This window comes from Macaca fascicularis, chromosome 2, assembly GCF_037993035.2.
Source record: "Macaca fascicularis isolate 582-1 chromosome 2, T2T-MFA8v1.1".
In the NCBI taxonomy this organism is placed as follows: Eukaryota; Metazoa; Chordata; class Mammalia; order Primates; family Cercopithecidae; genus Macaca; species Macaca fascicularis.
Window position 1 is genome coordinate 148372579 of NC_088376.1, and position 19891 is coordinate 148392469.

The following is a 19891-nucleotide window of genomic DNA, read 5'->3' on the forward strand; positions in this document are numbered from 1 at the left end:
TAACCCCCTTGTGCTTCTCTAGCTGTTATATCCCACCACTCTCCAATTATATGATCCTCCTTATGTAGCCAAATCAGAATACTTAGAATTCACTTCACATTGCCCACGTTTTATTTCCTCCAAGCTGCCTTCTGCCTAGAATGACCTTCTCACTTTCTTCACTGTAGAACTGCTGTCCATCCTAGCACAGGCATATGCCTATGGTTTTGATTCAGTGAGTGGTGGTAGTTTCCCTCCCATTAGAACATGTTTGTGTTTAGTGATAATGACAATGATGACAACACCTTATGTCTCTATCTCACTGACTTCCTCTCACATGTTATTTCAGGAATGTTTATGCACTTGAATGAGCTTATTTGATTACCACATCTCTATTGTGATATGGGCAGGAATACTATTGTCCTCATTTTACACAAATGAATTTCAAGTATAGGGAGTTCAAAGTCATTAAAAATTTTTAAGTACTTACACTGTACCAAGTGCTGGACTCATTTCTTTATGAAGAAAATCTTAGAAAGGTTAAAGACTCAGCCAAGGTCACACAGTAAGGAGCAGAATAGAACTTGTTTCACCAAATTATGTGCTCTCTGGCTATTCCAGCTTGTAACATAACTAGTAATAAGTAAAACTAGGGTCACAAGCCTAATCTCCTTCACTTTTTGTTTTTTTGAGATGGAGTCTTGCTGTGTCACCCTGGCTGGAGTGCAGTGGCTCAATTTCGGCTCACCGCAACCTCCGCTTCCCAGGTTCAGGCAATTCTCCTGCCTCAGCCTCCCTAGTAGCTGGGATTACAGACATGTGCCACCATGCCCAGCTAATTTTTGTATTTTTGGTAGAGATGGGCTTTCACCATGTTGGCCAGACTGGTCTCGAACTCCTGGCCTCAAGTGATCCTCCTGCCTTGGCCTCCCAAAGTGCTGGGATTATAGATGTGAGCCACCGCGCCTGGCTGAATCTCCTATATTTTGGCCCAGAAATTTTTTTTCTCTATACCACCTTGCTGAGGACAGTTCTATTACAGACTAAACTCAAAGATCCTGCTTTTCATAGACATCTCTCAGCTCTGGATAAATAATACAAACAAGGTTAAAATCTGAACATTTGGAAGTATGACAGTGTAATTTGTACTTTGCAGATTGTGAATGCCTTCTGCCAGGAAACGTCACCTGAGATGAAGGGGAAGGTGCTCACCCGATTAAAGCACATTGTAGAACTGCAAATAATCCTGGAAAAGTACTTGGCAGGTAAGGGACATGTCCTATACTGGTAGTCCTACTAGGCCAGTAGTGAGGCAATAAAGCGCTTAGCTTTCCCTGATACCAAAACCAGACAAAGACACATCAAAAAAGAAACCTCAGCTGGGTGTGGTGGCTCATGCCTGTGATCCCAGCACTTTGGGAGGCCAAGACGGGCAGATCATGAGGTCAGGAGATCGAGACCATCCTCACTAACACAGTGAAACCCTGTCTCTACTGAAAATACAAAAAAAATTAGCCGGGCATAGTGATGGGCACCTGTAGTCCCAGCTACTTGGGAGGCTGCGGCAGGAGAATGGTGTGAACCCAGGAGGCGGAGCTTGCAGTGAGCCAAGATCGCGCCACTGCACTCTAGCTTGGGTGACTGAGTGAGACTCCTCAAAAAAAAAAAAAAGAAAGAAAAGAAACCTCAGGCCAATACACCTGATGAATGTTGATACAAAAATCCTAACAAAATACTAGCAAACCTAATTCAGCAACACATTAAAAATATCGGCCAGGTGCAAGGTGGCTCACGCCTGTAATCCCAGCACTTTGGGAAGCCAAGGCAGGTGGATCACTTGAGGTCAGGAATTTGAGACCAGCCTGGCCAACACGGTGAAACCCTGTCTGTACTAAACATACAAAAATTAGCTGGGCGTGGTTGTGGGCACCTGTAATCCCAGCTACTCGGGAGGCTGAGACAGGAGAATCGCTTGAACCTAGGAGGCGGAGGTTGCAGTGAGCCAAGATTGCGCCACTGCACTCCAGCCTGGGTGACAGAGCAAGACTCCCATCTCAAAAACAAACAAAAAAAAGATCATTCATCATGGCCAAATGGGATGATTTATCCCAGGGATGCAAGGATTGTTCAACATACATAAATCAATGTGATACATCCTATCAACAGAATGAAGGACAAAAGCCACCTGATATTTAACTTGATGCTTAAAAAAATTTTTTTAAATTCAACTTCCTTTCATCATAAAAAAAGTCCCTCAGAAAACTGGGTATAGACCCATAGCTACTATTAAACTGAACAGGGAAAAACTGAAAGCCTTTCTTCTAAGATCTGGAACAAGACAAGGATACCCACTTATATAATACCACTATTATACAATACAGTATTGGAAGTCCAAGCTAGAACAATTAAGAGAAAGAAAGGAAGGGCATCCAAATTATAAAGGAAAATGTTAAATTATACTTGTTTGCAGATATGATCTTATATTTGGAAAAGCCTAAAGACTCCATCAAAAAACTATTAGATAAATTTAGTAAAGTTGCAAGACACAAACTCATCATATAAAAATGAGTAGCATTTCTGTATACCAACAACTAAGAATCTGAAAAATATCAAGAAAGTAATCCATTTACAATAGCTACAAATAAAACAAACAAAAGTTACAAATAAAATAGGAATAAACTTAACCAAAGAAGTGAAAGAGCACTACAATGAGAACTATGAAACATTGATGCAAGAAATTGAAGAGCAAATAAAAAAAGGAAAAATACTTCATGTTCATGGATCGGAAGAATTAATAGTGTTAAAATTTCCATACTACCCAACACAATCTGTAGATTCAAGGTAATCCCTATCAAAATACCAATGAGATTCTTCACAGAAATAGAAAAAAAAAAATCCTAAAATTTATAGAGAACCACTGAAGACCCAGAATAGCCAAAGCTGTCCTGAGTAAAATGAATGAAACTGGAGGAATCACATTACCTGACTTCAAATTATACTACAGAGCTATAGTAACCAAAACAGCATGGTGCTGGCATAAAAACAGATGCATACACCAGTGGAACAGAAGAGAGCCCAGAAATAAATCCATATACCTACAATGAACTCATTCTAAGCAAAGGTGCCAAGAATATACATTGGGGAAGGACATGTCTTCAATAAATGGTGTTGGGAAAACTGGACATCCATATGCAGAAGAATGAAACTAGACCCCTATCTCTTGCCATATAGAAAAAACGGATTGTAGACTTAAATCTAAGACTTCAAATTATGAAACTACTAGCAACAAGAATAACAAAAAACATTCAGAAAACTCTTCAGGACATTAGAGTGGGCAAAGATTTCTTGAGGAATACCGTACAAACACAGGCAACCAAAGCAAAAATGGACAAATTGGATCACATTAAGTTAAAAAGTTAAGTTCCTTTCCTCTGTATAGCAAAGGAAACACCAAAGTGAAGACACAGCCCACAGAAGGGGAGAAAATATTTGTAAACTATGTACTGACAAGGGATTAATAACTAGAATATATAAAGATAGGAAAAAAATTTATTCGGATTGAAAAATGGGTAAAAGGTCTGAATAGACATTCCTCAAAACAAGACATACAAATGGTGGATATATGAAAAGGTGCTAAACATCACTGAGCATCAGAGAAATGCAAATCAAAACTGCCATGAGATATCATCTCACTCTAGTTAAGATGGCTTTTATCCAAAAGACAGGCAATAACAAATGCTGGTGAGAATATGGAGAAAAGAGAACCTTTGTACGCTGTTGGGAATGTAAATTAGTACAAGCACTATGGAAAACAGTTTGGAGTTTCCTCAAAAAACTAAAAATAGAATCACTATATGATCCAGGAATGCCACTGATAGGTGTATACGCAAAAGAAAGGAAATCAGTATACCAAGGAGATACCTGCACTCCCATGTTTATTGCAGTGCTAGTCACAATAGTCAAGATTTGGAAGCAACCTAAGTGTCCATCTGTGGGTGAATGGATAAAATGTGGTACATTACACAATGGAGTACTATTCAGCCATAAAAAACAATGAGATCCTGTTGTTTGCAATAATACAGATGGAACTGGAGGACATTATGTTAAGTGAAATAGGCCAGGCACAACATATTTTCACATATTTGTGGGAGCTGAAAATTAAAATAATTTGACTCATGGAGATAGAGTAGAAGGATGGTTACCAGAGGCTGGGGAGGGTAATGGTGGTTGGGGGACTAGGAAAAATGGTAGGGTGGTTAATAGGTTCAAAAATATAGTTAGAATGAATAAGATCCTTACTACAACCTCTGCCTCCTGGGTTCAGGCAGTTCTCCTGCTTCAACCTCCCGAGTAGCTGCTATTACAGGCACCTGCCAGCACACCCGGCTCATTTTTGTAGTTTTGGTAGAGACAGGGTTACACCATGTTGGCCAGACTGGTGTCAAACTCCTGACCTCAGGTGATCCACCCGCCTTGGCCTCCCAAAGTGCTTGGGATTACAGGCGTGAGCCACCTGCCTGGCCACCATTTAGATTTTAAATGTTTGTTTTAGTTTTTATCTGTTTGTTAGTTATATATCATTATTTAAAGTTGTTTTATGATAATTGATCATAATATGATATTTCTGTGTTATCTCTGGCCATTTTGCTATGCCAAAACAATGTCAGATGACTTGAATATGTCTTATAAGCATTCAGCCACACTTGGTAATTTTGGAAACTAGTTTTTAGCCAATGGAGTGACTGAATTTCAAGTCTAATGGTGGCGTGTAATTGGTACTCATTGAGTTTCAACCTGCTCTTTGTTTCAGTCACCCCAGACTATATCCCTCCTCTTGGAAACTTTGACGTGGAAACTTTAGATATAACACCTCATACTGTTACTGCTATTTCAGCAAAAATCAGAAAGAAAGGAAAAATAGGTAAGTATGTTCTTTTCCTCGTCTTCTGTTTCTAAATGAGCTGCGTTGAATTAACCTAAAAGTTATGTGTATCATGGCATAAATAATTGGAGCAATTGTATAACTGAACCCTTTGTTAGATTTATAAATACACTGTAATTTAGGGTTATAAAATTACCTCTTCTACCTCTAGGCAGTTCCCAACAGGTTGTTTTCTGAGGGCAATGATATTTGGCTGACATGATTATTAATTACTTGAGTCATTTTTCTCTTTTTAATATAAAAGAAAGGAAACAAAAAGCAGATGGTAGCAAGACATCCTCCTCTGACACAATTTCAGAAGAGAAAAATTCAGAATGTGACCCTACACCATCTCATAGAGGCCAGCTGAACAAGGTATTGGAATGATGGGTATCCATGAAGGTTTGTGACATCCAAATGAGAGTAACAGAACCCCAACTTTATTCTCTGCATTTTACAAAGAAAAAGAAAATTAGGAAACAGCAAGCCAAAACTCTCTTAGGCCTTGGAGTAATCTCCTTAGTAGCAAAGTTCAGATTAGACTGTAGGTCCTTATTCCTGCCACACACTGTTGACTGTTTTTTCTAATTATTTTCTTGACTGTTTTAGTCCCTTTTTTGTACCCCAGCAATACATTGAATTCTCTCTTGAGGTACTTGATTATCATTAGTTCCCTTTTACTTTACATTTGTACTGTTCGCAGAATGAGTTTCATGTGTTTGAAATTGCCTGGACCACATGGATCCCAATTATTTCTGTTTATCAGCTACCATTTATTGTATATTAGGTATAGTTTCTCTAAGAGCCCAAGTTTAATATTAATACCACATTTAATGAATAAGGAAACTAAGACCCAGGGAAGACAAGTGCCCAAAGTCACACAGTTAATAAATGCTGGAGCTAGGATTTGAAGCCAGACCATTCTGGCCCCTAAGCTCACAGGTTTTTTTTCTTTTTTTTTTTTTTTTTTTTTTCTGAGATGGAGTCTCGCACTGTCACCCAGGCTGGAGTGCAGTGGTGCCATCTCGGCTCACTGCAACCTCCACCTCCTGGGTTCAAGTGATTCTCCTACCTCAGCCTCCCGAGTAGCTGGGACTACAGGCATACACCACCACACCCAGCTAATTTTTATACTTTTAGTAGAGACGGGGTTTCACCATCTTGGCCAGGCTGGTCTCAAACTCCTGACCTCGTGATCCACCCGCCTCAGCCTCCCAAAGTGCTGGGATTACAGGCATGAACCACCATGCCCGGCCAGCTCACAGTTTTCTACATTAGACCTAAATGCCTTGATTTGCCTAATAGATCATCCCTAAATAGAAACCAGCTAAGGGTCTTGATGTGTGACTTGTATCCCCATCTTAAATTAGGTGCTCTGTCTTGGGAATATTTAGGGACTTTTGCTAGAGAAATGTGTTATTATAATAAAAATGTAATTTTTTGCATTAAATAAATGCATATTTGCACTTTGAAGTTTTATTAAAATTTGATTAATATAGAAGATTTATTTATTCTCTTTGTTGCCGTGACTTCCCCATAGGAGTTCACAGGGAAGGAAGAAAAGACATCATTGTTACTACATAATTACCATGCTTTTTTCCGAGAGCTGGACATTGAGGTCTTCTCTATTCTACATTGTGGACTTGTGACCAAGTTCATCTTAGATACTGAAATGCACACTGAAGTAAGTGACAGGCTAGGATCTCAGAATTTAATCTTCTTTCAGAAAGTTCCTCAGGTCTATTCTTATTTCACAAAGAACACTGTGACCCTGAGGAGAGAAGTTAGACTGACTGTATAAGCCTTTATATGTGAAAGTAATGATGAATAATCATCCTTATCATATTGGTGTTTGTAAGTCATAAGGATTTTAAAAATGTGTCAGACATAAAATATGCCAATGATGTGATCCTTACGTTTAGGTTACTACTACTACTACTACTATTACTACTGCTATTACTATTACTACTACTACTACTACTACTACTGCTAGTAAGCTACTTAGATTATTTTTGTAGAGGAGCACTTTTCTGGTTCTTAGAGGTCATTGCCCTTTTCACTTTTTCACATTTGTTCAGCACCCGACAGATGCTTACTGAGTCCTATTTTGTGTTTGCCACTAATCAAGGTACTTGCATTTCAGTAGTACATAGAGCATGATGCTTGCCTTCAAATAGCTTCTAATCTAATCGAAGAAGTGGAAATAGCTAGCAGTACCATAGCTTTATTATTATTAATTTTTTTAATAGTTCAGACAGTGAGGTCCACATTGAAAAAAACCAGGGACACTTAGTCTACAAGTCCCCAAGGCAAACAGTCAAATACAGCCTCCTTTCTCAGCTACAGTAAAGAAACCACCAAGGCTAGACTTAAAATTGAACCCATATTCCTTAGGGCCTGTTTTAATTGCTTTTGTAAAATAATGAGGCAGCCCATCTCATCCCAAATAAGACTGTTTCTCCACTCCTCCACAGGCAGAACCTCTCACTTCTTTTTTTTTTTTTTTTTTTTTTTTTGAGACGGAGTCTCGCTCTGTGGCCCAGGCTGAAGTGAAGTGGCGCGATCTCCATTCACTGCAAGCTCTGCCTCCTGGGTTCACGCCATTCTGCTGCCACTTCAGCCTCCTGAATAGCTGGGACTACAGGCGCCCGCCACCTTGCCCAGCTAATTTTTTGTATTTTTAGTAGAGACGGGGTTTCACTGTTGTTAGCTAGGATGGTCTCGATCTCCTGACCTTGTGATCCGCCCACCTTGGCCTCTGAAAGTGCTGGGATTACAGATGTGAGCCACTGCACCCAGCCATGTATTTTTTTTTTTTATCTTTCTACATCATCTCACCCTTAGGAGATTCCACATAAATGTGTATTGAGTGAGCAGTTTGCAATGAGACTGTATTTCACCCATTCTGCTTCTGGCAGTGTAATGTAGTTATTACACGGGGATCACTCTGGGATCCTGCCCAGAGTTAATAGTAGCAAAACATTAGAGGAAGAGAAGTATGAAAGGATTATTTAATGAACAGACAAAAGTGAAATTCCCTTGAATTAGTCTTTTTTTTTCTTTCCAAACTCTGCGTGTGGCATTCAAAGTCATTTTTTAAATCACAGGATATTTAGGAAATGCATCTTGGATCCACAACTGGAAAGGTATACAGAGGAATTTATAGAGAAAAAGTATGTCTTCTAAACTATACTGTCTTGAATTCTTATTTTACTATTCAGAATATTTATTTTGGACATGCTTGACTTTATTATATGACAGAGCATAATAGCTATCCTTTATATGAGATGGGTGCAATTTCCTCCTTTGCCTCTTTTCTTTTTAGAGACAGAGTCTTGCTCTGTCACCCAGGCTAAAGTGCAGTGGCAAGATCATAGCTCACTGCAACCTTGAACTCCTGGATTCAAGGATCAAGTGATTCTCCCACCTTAGCCTTCCAAGTATCTAGGGCCACTGGCATGCCCAACTACACCCAGCTAGTTTTTTTGTTTGTTTGTTGGAGACGGAGTCTTGCTCTGTCCATCAGGCTGGAGTACAGTGGCAGGATCTTGGCTCACTGCAGCCTCTTCCTCCTGAGCTCAAGCGATTCTCCTGCCTCAGCCTCCCAAGTATCTGCGATTACAGATGCCCACCACCACATTGGCTAATTTTTGTATTTTTAATAGAGAGGGGATTTCACCATATTGGCCAGGCTGGTCTCAGACTCCTGACCTCAAATGATCTGCCCGCCTTGACCTCCCAAAGTACTGGGAGTTTGAGACCAGCCTAGGTAACACAGTGAGACCTGTCTCTACAAAAAGTAAAAAAAAAAAAAAAAAAAAAAAAATAGCCAAGCGTGGTGACGCACACCTGTGATCCCAGCTACCTGGGCAGCTGAGGTGGGACCATCACTTGAGTCCAGGAGGTTGAGGCTGCAGTGAGCTGTGAACACAATATTGCACTCCAGCCTGAGCAACAGAGCAAGACCCTGTCTCAAAAATAAGTAAATAAATAAATAAAAGTCAAATTATTTACCCGGCCAGGCGCGGTGGCTCACACCTCTAATCACAGCACTTTGGGAGACCGAGACAGGTGTATCACCTGAGGTCAAGAGTTTGAGACCAACCTGGCCAACGTGATGAAACACGTCTGTACTAAAAATACAAAAATTAGTCAGGCTGGTGGTGGGCACCTGTAATCCCAGCTGCTTGGGAGGCTGAGGCAGGAGAATTGCTTGAACCTGGGATGCAGAGCTTGTAGTGAGCCAAGATCATGCCACTGCCCTCCAGTCTGGGAGACAGAACAAGACTCTGTCTCAAAAAAAAATTTTTTTTTCACCCATTGGGAAGTATTAACATGAAATAGCCAGGTGTGGTGGCTCATGCCTGTCCATAATCCCAATACCTTGAGAGGCCAAGGCAGGAGGTTTGCTTGAGCCCAGGAGTTTGAAACCAGCCTGAGCAACAAAGTGAGACCCCATCTGTATAAAAAAAATTTGAAAATTAGCTGAGCCCAGGTGTGCTGGTTCATACCTGTAATTCTGGCACACTGGGAGGCCAAGGCAGAAGGATCATCTGAGCCCAGGAGTTTGAGACCAGCTCGGGCAATATAGTGAGACCTCATTTCTTATTAATTAAAAAAAAAAAAAGATGTAGCTGGGCATGGTTGCGTGTGCCTGTAGTCCCAGCTACTCAGGAGGCTGAGATGGGAGGATAACTTGGGCCCAGGAGTTCAAGGCTGGAATGGCTATGATCTTGCCACTGCACATTTACGAAAAAGAAAGAAATAAAAAAAATTATCATGAAATGACTAGGACATTCTTGGAACTAATCCTTTCCTCCATGTGACAGGCGACAGAAGTTGTGCAACTTGGGCCCCCTGAGCTACTTTTCTTGCTAGAAGATCTCTCCCAGAAGCTGGAGAGTATGCTGACACCTCCTATTGCCAGGAGAGTCCCCTTTTTCAAGGTTAGTATAGGCAGAAGCAGATGACTTGGGCTTAGTGGATTTGGGAACAAAGGAGGTATTAGTGATGAAAAAGTTGTCACTTTCTCTGGCTTTGTGTTTGGGTCACTGTGTAGCATGGGTGCAGCCGTATTGCCAGACAGTATTCATCTTGCTTTATTTATTTATTTATTTTGAGACAGAGTCTCACTCTGTCACACAGGCTGGAGTGCAGTGAAGTGATCTCAGCTCACTGCAAGCTCCGCCTCCCGGGTTCATGCCATTCTCCTGCCTCAGCCTCCCAAGTATCTGGGACTACAGACACCCACCACCACGCCTGGCTAATTTTTTTAGTAGAGACGGGGTTTCACCATTTTAGCCAGGAGGGTCTCAATCTCCTGACTTCATGATCCACCCACCTTGGCCCCCCAAAGTGCTGGGATTACAGGTGTGAGCCACCAACGCCCGGCCTCATCTTGCTTTAAAAAGGAAGTCTGAAAGCTGGGCCCGATGGCTCACGCCTGTAATCCCAGCACTTTGGGAGGCCGAGGAGGGCAGATCACTTGAGTTCAGGAGTTCGAGACCAGCCTGGCCAACATGGTGAAACCCCATCTCTACTAAAAGTACAAAAAGAACTAGCAGGCATGGTGGTGCAGCTATATAGTCCCAGCTACTTGGCAGGCTGAGGCATGGGGAGGCGGAGGTTGCAGTGAGCTGAGATTGCACTACCGCACTCCAGTCCGGGCGACAGATTTTGTCTCAAACAAACAAAAAGTCTACCTGTGCAGTGGCTCACACCTGTAATCCCAGCACATTAGAAGGCCGAGGCAGGTGGATCACCTGAGGTCAGGAGTTTGAGACCAGCCTGGCCAACGTGGCAAGAGCCTGTCTCTACTAAAAATACAAAAATAATTAGCCAGGTATGGTGGCGCATGCTTGTAGTCCCAGGTACTTGGGAGACTGAGGCAGAAGATTTGCTTGACCCCAGGAGGTAGACGCTGCAGTGAGCCAAGATCATGCTACTGCACTCTAGCCTGGGCATTAGAATGAGACTCCGTCTCAGAAATTTAAAAAAAAAAAAAAAAAAAAGGAAGTATGAAACAGAAAATAGAAAGGCACTTGGAATAAGGAATGTATTTCTTTTTTTGAGACAGTCTCGCTCCGTTGCCCAGTGGCACGATCTCGGCTCACTGCAGCCTCTGCCTCCTGGGTTCAAGCAATTCTCATGCCTCAGCCTCCTGAGTAGCTGGGGACTAGAGGCGCGCACCACCATGCCCAGCTAATTTTTGTATTTTTAGTAGAGAAGGGGTTTTAACATGTTCGTCAGGCTGATCTCAAACTCCTGACCTCATGATCCGCCCACCTCGGCCTCCCAAAGTGCTGGAATTACAGGCGTGAGCACCACGCCCGACCTACGAAGTGTATTTCTAAATGCCCTAAATATTCCTGAATCCTGTTCTTCACTTGAATTTTGGTTTCAACAGCCTCCCAAACTAAGCCCGGGCCCATGCCTCAATGTAGTAGTAAGCTGTCTAGAGCGGCCAGAACTTCAGATGTGTATGTAGTGTACAAACATGCACCTAATATCCGGGGAAGCAGTTGGATGGTGCATATAACAAAATAAGAAAGTCTTGGATATAAGCATTTTAAACATCAATATATCCAGTTTCTTGATTCCTTCTTTTTTTTTTTTTTTTTGAGTTGGAGTTTTCCTCTGTTGCCAGGCTGGAGTGCAGTGACTTGATCTTGGCTCACTGCAACCTCCGCCTCCCAGGTTCAAGCGATTCTCCTGCCTCAGCCTCCCAAGTAGCTGGGACTACAGGCGCACGCCACCATGCCCGGCTAATTTTTTTATTTTTAGTAAAGACGGGGTTTCACCATGTTGGCCAGGATTGTCTCGATCTCTTGACCTCGTAATCCGCCTGCCTCAGCCTCCCGAAGTGCTGGGATTACAGGCGAGAGCCACAGTGCCCAGCAATTCATTCTTCTTTGTATTCACTATTGGCTCTACTTTTTGAGACAAGGCTTTGCTATATTGCCCAGGCTGGAGTGTAGTGGCACAGTCTTGGCTCACTGAAACCTCCACCTCCTGGATTCAAGTAATCCTCCCACCTCAGCCTCCTGAGTAGCTAGGACTATAGGCATGTGCCACCACACTCAGCTAATTTTTGTATTTTTTGTAAATAAGAGTTTCAGCATGTTGCCCAGGCTTTTACATTTTTTCTTTTTTTTTTGAGACGGAGTCTTGCTCTGTCGCCCAGGCTGGAGTGCAGTGGCCGGATCTCAGCTCACTGCAAGCCCCGCCTCCCGGGTTCACGCCATTCTCCTGCCTCAGCCTCCCGAGTAGCTGGGACTACAGGCGCCCGCCACCTCGCCCGGCTAGTTTTTTGTATTTTTTAGTAGAGACGGGGTTTCACCGTGTTAGCCAGGATGGTCTCGATCTTCTGACCTCGTGATCCACCCGTCTCGGCCTACATTTTTTATTTGTTTGTTTTTCAATTATAAGAGGGAGGCAGGGCACAGTGGCTCACGCCTTTAACCCTAACACTTTGGGAGGCCAAGATGGTGGATTGCTTGAGCTCAGGAGTTCGAGACCAGCCTGGGCAATGTGGTTAAACCCCATCTCTACAAAAATTACAAAAACTAGCCATGTTTGTTGGCATGTGCCTGTGGTCTCAGCTACTTGGGAGGCTGAGGTGAGAGGATCACTTGAACCCAGGAATTCAAGGCTGCAGTGAGCTGTGATCGTGCCACTGCACTCCAGCCTGGGTGACAGAGCAGAACCTTGTCTCAAAAAGAAAAAAAAAAAAGTTATAAGAAGGAGTCTATTGCTCTACATTTGTCAACCTAAATGATTTCTACTTTTTTTTTTTTTTTTTTGAGACAGAGTCTTGCTCTGTCGCCCAGGCTGGGGTGCAGTGGCCGGATCTCAGCTCACTGCAAGCTCTGCCTCCCGGGTTTAGACCATTCTCCTGCCTGAGCCTCCCGAGTAGCTGGGACTACAGGCGCCCGCCACCTCGCCCGGCTAGTTTTTTTTTGTATTTTTTAGTAGAGACGGGGTTTCACCGTGTTAGCCAGGATGGTCTCGATCTCCTGACCTCGTGATCCGCCCGTCTCGGCCTCCCAAAGTGCTGGGATTACAGGCTTGAGCCACCGCGACCGGCCATGATTTCTACTTTTATGTGACCTTTATCTGATTAGTTATGATAGGGCTATATGTCTCAATCAAACACTGTTCCTCCTCTACAAAAGCCAATCTCTCAGTCATTAGAAGATGGAGCAAGATTTTTATCCCTCTGTTAGAATATAGTCTTAGGTGAACAACTCATTTCTCCCATCTGCTCCTACCTGGTGACACAGGTTTGACTTGACTCCATTGCGAACCCTTAGTTTCTGAGAAGCTATCCAGCAATTTCTTCACTCATAACTCTGAATTTATTATAGAACAAAGGAAGCCGGAATATTGGATTCTCACATCTCCAACAGAGATCTGCCCAAGAAATTGTTCATTGTGTTTTTCAACTGGTGACCCCAATGTGTAACCACCTGGAGAACATTCACAACTATTTTCAGGTCAGAAGCCTAGACTTGGAAGCCACTAAGCAAATATGAGGTTTTATTTTTGGCTGAGAAAAAGGAAAATGAGGACAATTACTGAAGCAACTGTCCTAAAATCATTTTTATTTTTAGTGTTTAGCTGCTGAGAATCATGGTGTAGTTGATGGACCAGGAATGAAAGTTCAGGAGTACCACATAATGTCTTCCTGCTATCAAAGGCTGCTGCAGATTTTTCATGGGCTTTTTGCTTGGTAAGTATCTGGGAAGTGTGGAGAGAAATGATTATATACTTGCTTTTACTTAACAGTCACCAAGGCACTGAAATGTAGAAAAGAAAGAAAAGGTTCAAAAACCTTATGTAAATATGGTTCTTTAATTTTGTGGGAGTGTTCTTGTCTGTATTATTTCATTTGATCTTATACCCTCTGAGTCCTTTGGAGTCACTATTGTTAACCATTTGACAAATTAGGTGACTTGCTGATGAGCTAACATATAACAGATCTGGCCATCTGATCCTCAGTCCAGTTTCCTTTAGCATGCTTTAATTCCAGATTGTTTGGTGACGGGCTGAACACAGTGTGAGCTGGACTATTCCATGATACCTTCATGGAAACAGTGGGACTCGAGGGAACCCCAGAAGGGTACATGGCCTTTAGAGAGATAAAGAAAGGAGGTGGAAGGTACAACATGGACAAAAGTAGAACTAAGGGAGGTGTGCCCCTTAAATACTTTTGTTCATCAGGGACAGACCTTGGGCTCTCTGTTCTCATTATACAAGATTTCTGGTCAATCCTACCCAAGCTTAAATTTAGCCAAAATTTATTTTCTGAGCTATAGGCATTTATATCCAACTGCCTACTCAACACCTCCTTAGATGTGTCATTGACACCTCAGACTCCACATCCAAAATGGAATGTGTCATCCCTAGCACGCTCCTTCAGCTTTGTTTGGCTTAGTACATGGTACCACCAATTGCCTGAACCAGAAACCAGGAGTTATTCTTTGTCCCTCCCTCTGCTCTTCACCGTCTTTTTCCCACATCTGATTGCCAAATCCTGTTGATTTTATTTTCTGTTATAAATAACATCCAGATAGCCATCTGTCCCTGTTTCTCCACTGCTTCCAAACTCCCATTATCTCTCAACCTGGACTGGGCTAGGTTCACACTTGGCCTCTCTCAGTCCATTCTTCACATGGCAGTAAGAGTGATCTTCCTAACATAAACCCAATTTGATCCTATCCCAATTTGGATTTCTGATTGCTCTTAGATTTTTCTTGAGTTAAAACTCTCTTACCTAGCCTCTAGGTCTTTTTCTGACTCCTGCTATTCCATTTATTATATTATACTCTGCCTCTAGCCTCACTGAGTTAATTTCAGCACCCCATATAGCTTTTATGTGGGAGGCTTTGCACATGTTCATTCTCCTGCCAGGACCCCCACTCTTCTTGATCCCCAACTTTTTCTGACTCATCACATCTCTTGAGATCTGGACTTAAGCATCCATCCTGCCTCTCTAACCCCCAGTTCTCTTCTAACACTCTGGTATCCGTTCGTGATAAAACTTAATTTCATTTTATTATAATTACTTGTTCAGCAGTCTTTCCTGCTAGACTCTGAGCTCCATAAAGGCAGATGTCTGTCATTTTAATATCCTCAGTACTTAAAAGCAGTGCCTGACAAAAAATTTGAACAATTTATCGAGGAGACTTATGGATGGCACGTGTGAAAGGGGCCTGACATTGTGGTTTATGCCTGTAATCCCAACACTTTGGGAGGCCAAAGTGGGTGGATAACTTGAGCTTAGGAGTTCGAGACCAGCCTGGGCAGCACGGCAAAACCCTATCTCTACAAAAAATACAAAAATTATCTGGGCATGGTGGCATGCATCTGTAGTCCCAGCTACTCAGGAGGCTGAGGTGACAGGATGGCTTGAGCCTGTGAGGCAGAGGTTGTAGTGAGCCAAGATTGCAACACCGCACTCCAATCTGGGCAACAGAACCAGACCTTGTCTCAAAAAAAAAAAAAAAAAAAAAAATCTGGGCACAATGGCCCAGCGAAGTTAACACAGAAAATAAACCATCTCTAAAAATTATAAAAACAATAATTAGAATAAATACATGAAAAGATGTTTATTTATTACTTCTTAAGGAAATGCAAATTAAAAGCACGATGAGATAGCACAACACACTCACTAGCATAGCTACATTAAAAAGACTTAGCATGCCAAGTGTTGGTGAGAATGTGGAGCAACGAGCTCTCACATGCTTCTAGGGAGACTTTACAATAGTACATCCATATTGAGAAATAGTTTGGTAGTTTCTTAAAAAGCTAGACGTGTACCTACCATGTGACTCAGCCATTCCGTCTTTAGGTATTTAACCAAGGGAAATGAAAGCATATATCCACCAGGGTCTGATACAGGAATATTTTTAGCAATTTAGCCTGTGGTTTTACATAGTATATTCTGAACTTGTTTCCCATGCTTGTGTGCGTGCGTGCGTGTGTGTGTGTGTGTGTATGTGTGTGACGGAGTCTTACTCTGTCGCCCAGGCTAGAGTGCAGTGGCGCAATCTCGGCTCACTGTAACCTCTGCCACCCAGGTTCACGTGATTCTCCTGCCTCAGCCTCCTGAATAGCTGAGAATACAGGCAACTGCCACCGTGCCCGGCTAATTTTTGTATTTTTAGTAGAGACGGGGTTTCACCATCTTGGCCAGGCTGATCTTGAACTCCTGACCTCATGATCTACCCTCCCAAAGTGCTGGGATTACAGGTGTGAGCCACCACACCCGGCTTTTTTTTTTTTTTCCCCTGAGACAGGGTCTTGCTCTGTTGCCCAGGCTGGAGTGCAGTGACGCAATCGCAGCTCACTGCAACCTCTGCCTTCCAGGCTTATAAATCCTCCCACCTCAGCCTCTCAAGCAGTTGGGACTGCAGGCACGTACCACCATGCCCAGCTAATTTTTGCTTTTTTTTTGTTTGTTTGTTTTTCTTTGGTAGAGACAGGGTTTCTCCATGTTGCCCCCAGGCTGGTCTCGAACCCCTGAGCTCAAGTGATCCACCTGCCTCAGCCTCCCAAAGTGCTGGCATCAGAGGCGTGAGCCACCATACCTGGCCCAAATTCAACATTTTAAATACATGAAGTTTGCTGTACATCAATTATATCTCATTGAAGCTATGGTAGACATAAAACCTGACACCTAATAGGCCCTCAGAATACATTTGTTGGAAAGAAGAATTACTATCACTGGTGGTCGGGAAAATGCTTCTAGAGGAGAACATCTAGGAAGTCAGATTGTGCTGGGCGTCAAAAGTCAGGCAGAATAATTTAAATGTTGTCCAGGGAAGCCATTTTGGAGTTTTATGATCATAGCCATGATGCAATGAAAGCAGTGGTTTAGGAAAACCCTTCTGGCAGCAGCATGCAGGACAGATTGAAAAGAGATGCAAAAAGAACACTCAAAAATACATGTGTCACTATGATCTACACATGTATTGATAGGGGCCTGGCCAAAGTGATGGTCTGGGCTTGGAAAGGAAGGGACAATATGAAAGGTAATCCAAAGATAGAAATGTCAAGACTTGACTGGTTAATGTAGGAGAATGGGTAAGTACCACTATGGGCTGGACATTGATTTAGCAGTTGGACAAAATTATTACTATATTTTTTAAGAAGACTACCTATCTCTAAAATGTAGGGAATGAAGGAGAGCTTTTTGCCCTTGAAAATAAACCTATGGGCCAGGCGTGGTGGCTCACACCTGTGACAAGAAAGAAGAAAAGAAGCCTGTGAAGACTTCAGGAAAGATTACTTTGGATGTATTTCAATTTCTACTCTGATACTTAGAGCTGTGATTGAATTTGGTACTTCAGTACTTTCCATTTCAATTCTTTTTTCTTTTTTTTTTTTTTTGAGATGGAGTCTCACTCTGTCACCAGGCTGGAGTGCAGTGGCACAATCTCGGCTCACTGCAACCTCTGCCTCCCTGGTTCCAGCGATTCTCCTGCCTTAGCCTCCTGAGTAGCTGGGACTATGGGCGCCCACCACCACGCCCAGCTAATTTTTGTATTTTCAGTAGAGACGGGGTTTCACCATGTTGGCCAAGATGGTCTCCATCTGTTGACCTCGTGATTCGCCCGCCTTGGCCTCCCAAAGTGCTGGAATTACAGGCATGAGCCACCACGCCTGACCTCTCTTTTTTCAAACTGTTAAACTATTGATGGTATAGACTGGAGGCCAGGATCCTTAAATATTATCCAAGTAGTTTTCCAGAAACTAAGCTAACCCCTCTTACCTTGACTTCCTTAGGAGTGGATTTTCTCAACCTGAAAATCAGAATTTACTGTATTCAGCCCTCCATGTCCTTAGTAGCCGACTGAAACAGGGAGAACACAGCCAGCCGTTGGAGGAACTGCTCAGGTGAGTCAGACTACATAACCAAGATTGTTGTCCCAAGAAACTCCTAGGAACAGGATTGGCAACTTTCTTGAAAATACCTGGGTGTCTTTCAGTAGTTGTAAAGGAAATTATTTTCAGCTACTCTCCTCATATATGAGCGTTCTCATCTATATATTCTGATAAATCCTGAAGTATTAGAAGCCTTGAATAATCATGCTAAATCTTCATGAATGTATCAGCCCATAAACACAGCCTTTTCAAGTAATAATGATGAAAACATTGACCATCTGTAATCAACTCTTGATTATCCAGGGACCTACTGTCTCCCAGCAGGGTTGGGTAATTAGGCAGCAGCTAGTTATCACTGATAACCTGCTTCTTTCCCCTTGTCTTGTAGGAAGACCTTACATGACTGAGGGGTAGGCAGTGGACAAGGGAGGTGAGATGATCTCAGGGGCATGGCTTTTCAGCCCCCTCCCCCTTCAGTCAGATTTGACTTGGTCTTTCTCTGACTTCCCTTGATAACCTAGACTATCACTGGGTCAGCAGTCAGTGCTTATCATCCCTGTCTATAGGTCAGGACCTTATTTCTTCTTTTATTTATTTTTATTTATTTATTTTTTTTTTTTTTGAGAGACAGAGTCTCACTTTGTCACCCAGGCTGGAGTGATCTCGGCTCACTGCAACCTCCGCCTTCCGGGCTCAAGTGATTGTCCTGCCTCAGCCTTCCAAGTAGCTGGGATTACATGCGCATGCTGCCACACCCTGCTAATTTTTGTATTTTTGTAGAGATATTTTCGCCATGTGGCCAGGCTGGTCTCTAATTCCTGAGCTCAGGTGATCTGCCTGTCTCAGCCTACCAAAGTGCTAGGATTACAGGCATGAGCCACCATGGCCGGCCTGTGAACCCAGATTTTAAAAATTATTTTCAGTGTATTGCCTAAGGCTTTAAAGAGCAGATAATTTATCTAGGGTTGTGCATATTAGCGTGGTGCTTGGGTTTCTCAGCATACATGACCCCTTCAAGGCCAACATTCCATCCATGGGGCTGTCTTCTGCTCTGGCTTTTTCCATACAAAGGTATGGTTTTCTACTGAGATGCTTGAAGAGGGTTGCTACTAAAGCACCTGAAAATAAGGAGGATTCTGATTAGGCCATCAAACACTTAAAGGGACTTGGGCACGTCATGTGGATTTAAATATATCTGTAATACATAGGATATTATTGCATTTGTTTGTTTTTCTTGTCTTCTTACAGCCAGAGCTTCCATTACTTGCAGAATTTCCATCAAAGCATTCCCAGTTTCCAGTGTGCTCTTTATCTCATCAGACTTTTGATGGTTATTTTGGAGAAATCGACAGCTTCTACTCAGAACAAAGAAAAAATTGGTGATGGGCCCCAGATCCTTTTTTTTTTTTTTGTAATGAATAGGACTGATATCTCACACTTGTAACCTTGGGGCTTCCCAGGACATTTTTACATGTAAATCCCCACATAACCTCAGACAGGCCCTCTTGGTATACCAAGAAGGTCATTTTCCCAGAACAACCTGACTGATTTCTGCTAAAATTGCTTAGTTTTCTCTTTGGCTTAAGTTTAATCATGTTCTTCCTTTTCAAAAAAAAAAAAAAAATTATCTGAGACATATGACAAAACTACACAAACCATGAGGTTAATAAAGTAGGAGATAAAGGAGAAGTCAGGGTCAAGTGTAAAAGAAATACTAGCCTCTTCCCTGGCCTTTTTCTTTTCTTTTCTTTTCTTTTTTTTTTTTTTTTTTTTTTTGAGACAGAGTCTCGCTCTGTCGCCCAGGCTAGAGTACAATGGTGCGATCTTGGCTCACTGCAACCCTCCACCTCTGAGGTTCAAGCAATTCTCCTGCCTCAGCCTTTCAGGTAGCTGGGATTACAGGCATGCACCACCATGCCTGGCCAATTTTTGTATTTTTAATAGAGACGGGGTTTCACCATGTTGGTCGGGCTGGTCTCAAACTCCTGACCTCGTGATCCGCCTGCCTCGGCCTCCCAAAGTGCTGGGATTACAGGCGTGAGCCACTGTGCCCAGCCCTGGCTTCTTTCTTTAACTGTCTTTTGTTATAGCTCTTAGAATGCG

At 42.6% G+C, this 19891-nt stretch overlaps 1 protein-coding gene across 50 annotated transcripts in view; it reads left to right on the forward strand.

Annotated features, from left to right (window-relative positions):
• Positions 1-19891, forward strand: part of FANCD2 (FA complementation group D2) — a 77700-nt gene that overhangs the window by 45137 nt on the left and 12672 nt on the right. For 41 of the 50 annotated variants that reach the window (XM_045385761.3, XM_074032945.1, XM_065538961.2 and 38 more), the window contains 9 exons: positions 1136-1244; positions 4790-4900; positions 5166-5275; positions 6441-6584; positions 9730-9846; positions 13267-13395; positions 13513-13631; positions 17690-17800; positions 19037-19167. In XM_045385761.3, coding sequence (XP_045241696.2) covers positions 1136-1244; positions 4790-4900; positions 5166-5275; positions 6441-6584; positions 9730-9846; positions 13267-13395; positions 13513-13631; positions 17690-17800; positions 19037-19167 — 1081 coding nt within the window. Of the gene's footprint in view, positions 1-1135; positions 1245-4789; positions 4901-5165; positions 5276-6440; positions 6585-9729; positions 9847-13266; positions 13396-13512; positions 13632-17689; positions 17801-19036; positions 19168-19891 lie in introns of those variants that run through there. The other 9 variants (XM_074032929.1, XM_074032947.1, XM_065538963.2 and 6 more) reach the window with 2 other exon arrangements.